We start from the raw sequence: 9,906 nt of genomic DNA, 5'->3' as shown, positions 1-9,906 counted from the left end.
CACTGCAATCAACCAATAATGGGACACGATGATATAATATTACAGAACCCTATGGCCACACACTGTAGTTGTGTTGTGATGTGGTCTATCCCATGGCCGTATTTTTACGAACGAAGCGTGTGAAAATGCAGCATGGATACACCATCCAAAGATTTGCAACAAAATTAACTGCACTACATAGATGAAACCACGTCACAAATATTTCTTGAAGTTTACACTGTACATAGCTGCAATACATACGCAGTGCCACCAGTGTATATATGTCGTTTGCATATACATTGCACGAAGATCTAAACTGATTTTAGTTTAGTGTATAAGTAACATAAAAAATATGAACAAATTAAAGTAAGAAAAACTCATGGGTTCTGGGGGTGTAAAAGCATATAAAGCAGAAATCTGAAATATTTAAAATTACAAATTTGAAATTAACCTTTCAAACAAGAAGAATGCGAGTAATATGGATTTTATCATTGATTAACAATCTGATCCACAGTTATTGAAGTCTATAATAGGAACAAAAACTATAATTAGAACTACTAATCAAGCGAAACAATAAATTTGATTGTACATATGTGGTTTGCAGTCTGTGGTTTATCCAAAAACATTAATGCAAACTTTAATTTAAATCCGATGAATGACTATCGTTATATCGGAACATTTCCGGGTGTATAGAAATTAAATAATTATTATGCTAAACATGTATGTTAATTTATGTAAAGTGGGTTACTAATGTACAGTGCACAGTTTTATCTCTAGACTAACAAAATATGTGGATTACCACAGAACACTTATGTACCAAGTTTTATTGAAATCTTAAGGATTTTTTTGTTATAAGATCAGTGGAATAGCTGAAAAACAAGCTAATTTATGTAAATAATAAACAATTAATATGAGTATATTGCAATTAACATCTATTTTATAAGAGTGTGGATATATGTACAAATGATATAGTTTAAATTAACTAATAATAGAGTAAGCCCCAACTTTCAATGTACCAGACTCACATATGCAAATTGGGTAATTAATAAGTGCATGAATATATCTATATTAACCTTGATTTATTAAGGTATGAAGTTTATGAGAGCGCATAAAAATCTAATGAATGTTTTTTTTAAAAAATAGCCAACATTGCCTCTTCGTGCAAACTACTAATTTGCAATTGTTAACTTACGCAACTGTGCTAGTGATATGTCTGATTGGTCGGTATCTTCTGTAGTGCCCTCAATGTACAGCTCCTATTGGTCAATTCACTGACTCTACACATTATTCGATCGGTCGGGTAGTCGTCCGTCTTCCCATCTGTCCACTAAATATTTTTTGAATATGAACTATGCTTTCATCTATATGCATATGCAGATTAGTGAACTTTCATATTTCTATTGATATTTAAATTAGTAAGCCCTACCGTTCATATTCATATGCTAATTATGTTTATTCATAAAACGTTTACTAATTTGAATATCATATATAATTTACTGTGATGTGCATATACATCACAGCTTACGAATCAGGTTCGATTTTTACTAGTCGATGGCTTATTCTCTTACACTGTCCCCTCAAAATACAACCCGCGATGGGAGCTGCAAAAACACATGAAATTAACTAATTCTGCAGTATTGCTCTGTTAAAGACGTTTTTTGAACCAAGGCTCCGTTTCTTACTGTTACTGTTAGTATATGTTACATAGTTATTCTTATGACTGAAGGTAATGGTTTAGTGTATGCAGTACATATCATTTGCTAGAATGGATTTGAGAAATAGTCCCAACCTTTTCACATGAAGATCATAGTTAATCTAATCTTCTTGTATAATAAGAAAAATGACTAGCACTTGCTGTGAGATGTTTATATATTATGAACAGACTTGTTTCTTGTTCGACAATCAATGAAATAGACATTGCATTTGATATTGTTATAAATATCACCAACAATGTCAAAATATTATTCAAATCAATTAAATCAAGGCAAAAAATACAGTTGCTTGTTTCAGTGTTCTCTCTAGCAGAATTTAACAACGTATTTATGACATTTAAAGCAAAAACTGAAAAGTGAAAAGCTGTTTGCAGAAATCATTGAAAGCTGAATGGATTGACCAAAATTGTTGACCATACTAAATATAGTTTACCATACAATAAATCATATTAACATATACTGCTGTCAGTTTTAGCCATGTTACTCAGATAACGAAATCAGTGTCTATTTCCAGTAATAAATACAATCCAGTCACGCTGTGGTACTTAATCGCACGAATCCACCAATAATGAAAATACCCAATTACGGTACTGGGAGTTCGTGGGGAAACTTTATTAAAATGGGTATATATTCGCATTAAATAATCTAAAAACAGATCAAAACTGTGAATGATATAAATATTAACAACTTTAAACTGAAATATAAATTTTAGAAATTTAAAAAGTAATGGTCAATTTTGAAGTCAAAAACACTTTTGAAAGTATGCAACGTGTCGATATTACTATATACTATTCCAATAGTTACAAACCTAGTATATCTGTAGTATATCTGTTTTAAAATAAAAAATAGACATATCAGCTAAGCCCATTTTAGTAGAAAACAATTCCCTGTTTGATATGTGTCTTTTTTCAACAACTGTTTTTAAATGTATAACTATCAATTAACAAGCGTTTTAAGACAATTCTTTATTGTCAATATTTGAGAATTTAACGCTCGTCTTGTACAGTGTTTGTTATCATATGGATATTTTGTAATTTTACACTAGGTTTATAACATTATAAAACTGATTTCATAATTATTCATAAGCGTAATTGTTCTATCCATTCGTATAATATTTCACTATTTGTATTCTATTCATTTGCAATTGATCTCTGAAACGAATTATCCGAAAAAAAAGTATGAATATAATAGTACAGAAACTTTCTATACACATCCTGTTTTAACAAAACACTATATAAATATATAAACATATATTTGATATAAGTTAATTGATATAAGTTTGCTATATACTAATATTTTTCTGGTTGTTAGCTTTTCATAGAGACTAAAACATCTAAGATTACCAAATATGTGGAATCAGAGCCCCTGGTGACGGTAATTGCACCGAGTGTTTAGATGGATACTAGTATTCCAAATTTCATCAAATCCCACCATTTTTTTTCTAAACCGGGAAGAAGGGATGAAGCGCCCTGATACGCTCGGCTGGTGCCCTCTTACCGAATTGACGATTGAACTTTCAAGTCATAAATATATTTCTTGAGCCGCGCACTTTCGTGCTGCCGTACAACATGAAATCTTTCTCAAATATATTTTTCTCCTGAAAACTTCCGAGCAACACCAGCTGACTATGTGTCTGCACACCAAATACTCTAAAACAATATCTCAAGGGCGATAAATACACAGCTGAACGGTGCAGAAACCTTCTGGTATGGCGTTTGCAGGTCGATCCGCCTGTGTGTGCTCCCTCTTGTTTATTTTTTTTTTCTAGAAAACCCCCTGCCCACACTCGAGTGTGAATAAGACAATTATATTCGCAATAACAGTAACATTCGGTGGTACCTCGAGTGACGTCGTCATCTGATCTCCTTCAAATACGGTCCTGAATACGCGGTTTAGAATACGATAGTATGTTCATAAACAGGTTTGATTCTAATTCCAAAGTTTCAGTACAAACTTGTGTTGAGACTTTTCTGCAAAATGTCTGCTCTTGACTTTCAACAATGAAACCAAATCTTTGTATATTTCACTGACTCGGTCATAGTTCAGTTTCTTATTGTCCGCTGTTGACCAACCCTGGGAAAACAAAATGAAGATTAAAATAGTGTAACTAGGCATGAATAGAACAAAGTCTGACGTTTTCATGGCAATTATTTAAAAAAGGAGACTTTACTTAGAAAAGAGAAGGCATTGTGGTTTTGCTGTTTAGACAATTCATTCAAAAGTTTACACACTTTGAATATGATTATTACTGATTTTCACAAATTTGTGATCTTTATCTAAGCATTGCTCAGTTATCGTCTGATGGCTGGTCTCTTTGTGACATCGATCAGCCAATGATAATAGGCACTGAGCGGTGTTGTTATGGTAGTACGGGACATCCTCATATTCACTCATACTTTGGTGAGTTATCATGACATGTATCATTGATATGTGTATGACGTCACGTATTCGACTGCAACGCATTACGAAGAACATATATTATTATACATCTGTCACCGTATCGACGTAAGTTACAACGTGCCGTAATTTTGCGGTATTTTCATCCCACCATATTAGCAAATGCAAATTCCAAATATGGAATGATTACGCGCGTAAGCATCCTCTAATAATAAACACAAACATGGCTGCCACCAGGGTTTGACCTGACACCACGCAAAGAAGCTCGTTGATTCTGTTCTAAACATTTCGGATTTTGGTATTCCCATGATGTATCTTTGGAAGGAAAAGATGTATAATAATAATAAGGTTAATACGCCGATATCTCAAAGTATGCACTCAGACACTACACTGCCGCATCGACCTACGCTGCGCGTCGGTCCGCTGTACTGTCTTCGTGCATACTTTGAGGTATCCTCGTAATCACCTCATATTGTGTAAAACTGATACATATAAGAATGTCATATTTTTTGGTCAGCGGCCATAATTTGGTTCGTGCACATACTAATTTGATTCATACTGGCGCATTTACGTTATAAACAAAAGTTTAACTCCCTTGTCTCACCTTGTTAATAAACACACCGGAAGTTGCAACAGTAATTGACAGAACATCGCCATCGTGAGGTTGAATTCTCAAGTAACAAATTTCCCCATGAACTTGTCTCGTTGGGGGCGCTCTGCAGCCATTTGAGAAAACACGATCCGAGGTGTAATTGATTGATTTCAAGGCACAGTCTTTTTGCTCGCCTGTCATTGACCTTAGAACTGTCACGTGGCGATCGACATCAACCGGCTGCAGGCGCACTTCACTGAAATAAAATAATACAAAGGTTACAAGTCGGTTGGTGAAATATATTTATGTTTGCATTGCGTGGGGGGAGTAGAGGTTGTTTGTAACCACCGACATAGGGCGCCATTCTTACGATCGGGTCAGCTGGCTAAAGGCAGTCTTGTTGAAAGGTCCTCCATAGAATACGTGCCGGAACCGAATATCCCTCGAGAAACAAAACAAGTTTTTGCGAAACTGTTTCTGTGATTCAATATTTGTCGTTAGCTTAAATAAAATAAAAGAGAAAGTAGCAACGCAAAACTCGTATATTGTTGCTTGGCATTCCATATTTGTAAAATTAGCGCCCTCTGGTGACACAACGCTGTCGTGACGTGATGGAAAAAAATAACGAAAATTATGATGTGGAACAATTTAAATGATAATGCTCTCACTCAAGAACCCACCCCTCTTATTTCTTCTGACGACATTGAGTTGTTGTTTTTTGTTGTAGTGACCGTCACTAGAGGGCGCAATAATTGGAGAAGTAGGATAAAACGTTCTGTTCGATATGGGTCTCATAGCGACGTATACAACGCGTGTAAAATACATTGTTTGCTTACATGAAATTTGAACACGCGCTGCACGACGACCACCGCGTTTTAAAGGTTGGCTTGGATTAACAAAATTACTCTCTGTAAGAGAAAACATACATTTTCCCCGTTCTATCGTATGTGGCGCAATTCACTAGTACGTCAATTTACAAAAGTTACAAAGAATGAAATATTGTTTTAATTTGTTGAATCCACATGTATGCAATAAAAGCCTAAACAAACAAACAAACCGGGTGAACGGAACTGACGTCATCATGGCGAATATATTGTAATATTACACCGGTGATTCACTTGAAGAAACATTTCATTTTACTGATATTAAATTATAATTGTTTTTGTTTGCAAATAAGTGAATGTTTACTTACTTTGCTATAGCCTGGGTTATTTGTTTTATCATTAGTGTGTCTAGTCGCTGAATGTCGTGGATTAGTTTAAATATAGTCTGCTTTTCACTTTTAGCGTCACTTTCCGGTTCTTTAAGAATCTCCATCTGAAGTCGTTCTATCGCAGTGACGTCACGAACAAAAATATGCCACACTCCCAAGATTTTGGCAAACAGATCTGGATTAACTGCTCATGGAAACAGATATTGTGGTTTGTTTTACGAGACAGTATTATATATTTCTGCTGGAGCTTGAATTAGAATACAATCCGCTGCACGGAAAATATCACAGAAAATCAAATCTGCATGGATCCATAAGCGAACTCACTAGTTTACTGTTTACAATAGAAATAATCCTAGAATGTATATTTAGTCCAGCCACCTCTGTAAAAATAATACCCTGGAACATGGCTAACCCAGGGCACCCTTGCAGAAATAATACCCTAGGACATGTCTTCCAGAAATAATACCCTAGCACATGTCTAACTCGGGCACTCTTCCAGAAACAACACCCTAGCACATGTCTAACTCGGGCACTCTTCCAGAAATAACACCCTAGCACATGTCTAACTCGGGCACTCTTCCAGAAATAACACCCTAGCACATGTCTAACTCGGGCACTCTTCCAGAAATAACACCCTATGACATGTCTTCCAGAAATAACACCCTAGCACATGTCTAACTCGGGCACTCTTCCAGAAATAACACCCTAGCACATGTCTAACTCGGGCACTCTTCCAGAAATAACACCCTAGCACATGTCTAACTCGGGCACTCTTCCAGAAATAACACCCTAGCACATGTCTAACCTGGGCACTCCTGCAGAAATAATACCCTGTGACATGTCCAACTAGGGTATCTTTGCAAAAATAATACCCTTCGACATGCCAAAAATAATACCATGGGACATGACTAACCTATACAGCTCTGTAGAAATAATCTCCATGACCATAAATAGCCATTCGGGTGATAATTTAAATAAATGTGACACACCTTCGAGAATATGTCTTGCTTCCTCGTATTTCCTTGCACTTGCTATTTTGAGTACGGTGCTAATTTGATCTAAATTTAAAACTGTCATCTTATGCCCTTCCATCAGCAATAGTGGGTCGCCCTCGCCGGTGGTGGCTGTCGATGTCACACCATTTGATCTGTGAACAAAATAAGCATTTGGTTTTTTTATTCCAGCGTACAATCTTTCTAACATTTTCTGTTTAACACATGATGATTAAGATTGATCTATAGCGGGCGCCATGCTGTGGATCATAATGTCCCGTTATTTTCATAATACAAGACATTGGCGTGGTGTCTCCGGGTTCATGTAATTTTTTCTCGCTTATTGACTGTGCGTGTTATACGTTACTATGTATGTTGTCATGGATTGTGTCGTAGTATTTAGTCTTTACATGATATTAGTGTTGATTTGATTTGATTTGATGATATACTTTCGACTTTACATATCATCTCACAATCGGGCATCGCACTGTGACGTCACATGTTTAATAGAACATTTTTGCTAACCAGCATGCGATCAACACAGGCTCGCGTTCTGCTGCGATAACATTACCCATAAGCTGTTTTATTAACAGGAATACATAATTATATTTTTTAAGAACAGTGAAAAACAGCAGCAAACAACGACGTTATTTTATCTTTGAGTGCAAAGGGTCAGTTCTTGCCAACCAGTCACTGTGTACCCATACAGATCGTAAACAATTGCGGCGGCCTGTATTACGGGATATATCACAATAACAAATGGTGGTAGAAAGTAAATATTATTATGATCGTGAGCATTTTCCTTAGAGTACGTCTTACAGTACATACCGCTTCGTAGCTGATATATGATTGATTTTAAATACCACGAAATCCCGCGTGAATTCACTTGTCTTATTCATATGCACGAGACTGTGCTCGTGCACGTCATCACTGAACGAGCCTAAAAGTTGGTGACATTATCGGACGGACTTTCACGAGAAACGGAAACTCACATGTTCTGTATTGTTTATTCCATTTTCTTAATAATAATAATAACTACAATGTAAAGTATAATGATGGTGATCCCAATGTCTAATATCATATATGACTTACGTTTGCTCGTAATCTCTACATCCCAAATAGTCCGATGCATTCAAACTTGTGTCCCATTGAACTGGCATGTCAAAGGTCAAAGTTGCACCCTGGGAGTGTTTCACGGGAAGGTCTTCCATAAATCTGATGATCTTGTTCAGTATAATTTCATTGGTTGGTGTGAAACCAAGTCTACGAATACCTCTACCATTGGGAGAAGTCCAGTCCGCATAACATGCCAGTGTTTGCCCCATGATCTCTTGGGTATTAACAAGGTATGTAGTCTTCTCTATTTTCTGTAAAATTAGATTATATCTTATATTTTTCAATTCATGTGATCACGTCTGGAACTATTGTTTATATTAATATTTCCAAGGTTCTGGTTATCCAGGTTGTTGTGATAATAAGTTGATACCCAATAACAAGGTTCACCTTGCTAAAAAAGGGACTATTACCAGATTGCCGAAAGTACTCACTGGGTTAATGTTTGAATGGAAATCAGTGGCATGTGGCCAAACAACTAAATACGTCCATCGGAAATGAATCGTTCCTATGACCCACACCCTCTAGCGACAAGGCTTTCTGTGACGTATATTGGTGTAAGGGGGCCATGTACAGCGTCAATGTGTGATCACGTGTTAATAACAAAATACTTGTTATATTATAAATGATAAACAACTACACTAACAAGGTTGTATGTCAGAAATGACATTGCTTGCATCCGTCTACGTTTTTTGACGTTACGCAAACGCTTTATTAGTTGAAATCTCATTCTTTCTAAAGGTCATCGTGCCGCAGTGGTGCCAACACATCGCGTGGGATTCGATAAACAAAGTATTTTTAATAGAATTTCCACGATAATAATGCGCTATACACATTTACCTGTAATGTTAGTCAATTTAATGAACTATCTCGACGCAAAATTCACTCTAACGATTGGCATTTCGATATTGAATAATAATAATAAACAAAATTGAATTCAAATCATTCTATTTTTGCGGCAAACATACGGTCCTCGCCGTTCACACATGACATGAAATCTCGCATCGAACGGAGCATAGTGTAATCCCGAAATGTTTAATTTTAGCATTAGTTTGTAGTGGTTGGAATTATAAATGGATCTTAAAAATAAGTCTTATCCCATCCACGCACGTACGTACGTACAAAGACATGTATACACTATACTTGGGGTTGACTTTTCTAGATATACTCAGCTAAAAGAAAAAACGCCATGTTCATATCAAAACTAAGATATTGCATTACGTTGAATTCGATGCCAGAATAATACGTAAATATATATAAATAGAACATGCCATCGCAATCACATCAGTGTACCCAGAAATCGTGTGAGCATTGCTTACATTCTGGCGTACAATATACATCACTTTGTTTGATTGTGCATCAACGAGTACAAATAAATGTTCACAATACTTACTATGATCTCTTCAAATGGCCAAAGTGGTTAAACAACTCTCATTATTCGCAGCTGATTTTTTTCACCGTGTGCGATTTTAAAATCCCATGTATTTCCACAGGAACAAACCATGAAATCGGTGGAGGTGTTGGGTACTTAATTATAGTATGGGTTTAATTTACTGTAACAAAATATATTTAGTAATATTTGTTGTATTTAATCGTCATAATACGTGAAAGAACACGCGTGTTAAGGTCAATTACCACCAATGTGCAACGTGTATATACGTGTTCAACGTCCCATCACACCCACCCACCAACCCACCCTACTTAAAGTGGTATGGTCTCATCCACCCATGGTGCAAATTTTCCAAATCTATTTTTGCATGTATTATTTACTGGTACATGTTGCAAATTCCCAGTAAATCTATGAGACACTCTGCATCTACCAGCTTTGAAACGGAAGTAGAATCGATGTATTGTGGGTAATCAGCTTGCTTACACATACAGTCCGAGCGAAGTACAGCTTAACATTGA

At 36.0% G+C, this 9,906-nt stretch overlaps 1 protein-coding gene across 1 annotated transcript; it reads right to left on the bottom strand.

Annotated features, from left to right (window-relative positions):
• Positions 1 to 1,863: 1,863 nt before the first annotated feature.
• LOC100371287 (outer dynein arm-docking complex subunit 2-like) lies at positions 1,864 to 9,481 on the bottom strand. The gene is made up of 6 exons (XM_006824723.3): positions 9,392 to 9,481; positions 7,978 to 8,252; positions 6,883 to 7,040; positions 5,873 to 6,077; positions 4,693 to 4,936; positions 1,864 to 3,764 (listed from the first exon to the last, which is right to left on the bottom strand). Exons 2-6 carry the CDS (start codon positions 8,208 to 8,210, stop codon positions 3,621 to 3,623), a joined length of 984 nt encoding a protein of 327 aa, XP_006824786.3. The 5' UTR covers positions 8,211 to 8,252; positions 9,392 to 9,481; the 3' UTR covers positions 1,864 to 3,620.
• Positions 9,482 to 9,906: the final 425 nt, after the last annotated feature.

Source organism: Saccoglossus kowalevskii, chromosome 22 (assembly GCF_978046115.1).
Source record: "Saccoglossus kowalevskii chromosome 22, keSacKowa6.1, whole genome shotgun sequence".
Taxonomy (NCBI): domain Eukaryota; kingdom Metazoa; phylum Hemichordata; class Enteropneusta; family Harrimaniidae; genus Saccoglossus; species Saccoglossus kowalevskii.
The sequence above is the reverse complement of the archived record's forward strand: the minus strand, read 5'-3'. Positions and strand labels throughout refer to the sequence as shown.

Excerpts from the sequence above, each read along its gene's own strand:
- LOC100371287 (XM_006824723.3), bottom strand. The coding sequence starts at position 8,210 with ATGGGGCAAACACTGGCATGTTATGCGGACTGGACTTCTCCCAATGGT. Across the intron at positions 6,078-6,882 it reads AGCAAGACATATTCTCGAAG|TTAATCCAGATCTGTTTGCC; the intron begins GTGTGTCACATT and ends TTCCATGAGCAG. Across the intron at positions 3,765-4,692 it reads CCGGTGTGTTTATTAACAAG|GGTTGGTCAACAGCGGACAA; the intron begins GTGAGACAAGGG and ends TTGTTTTCCCAG.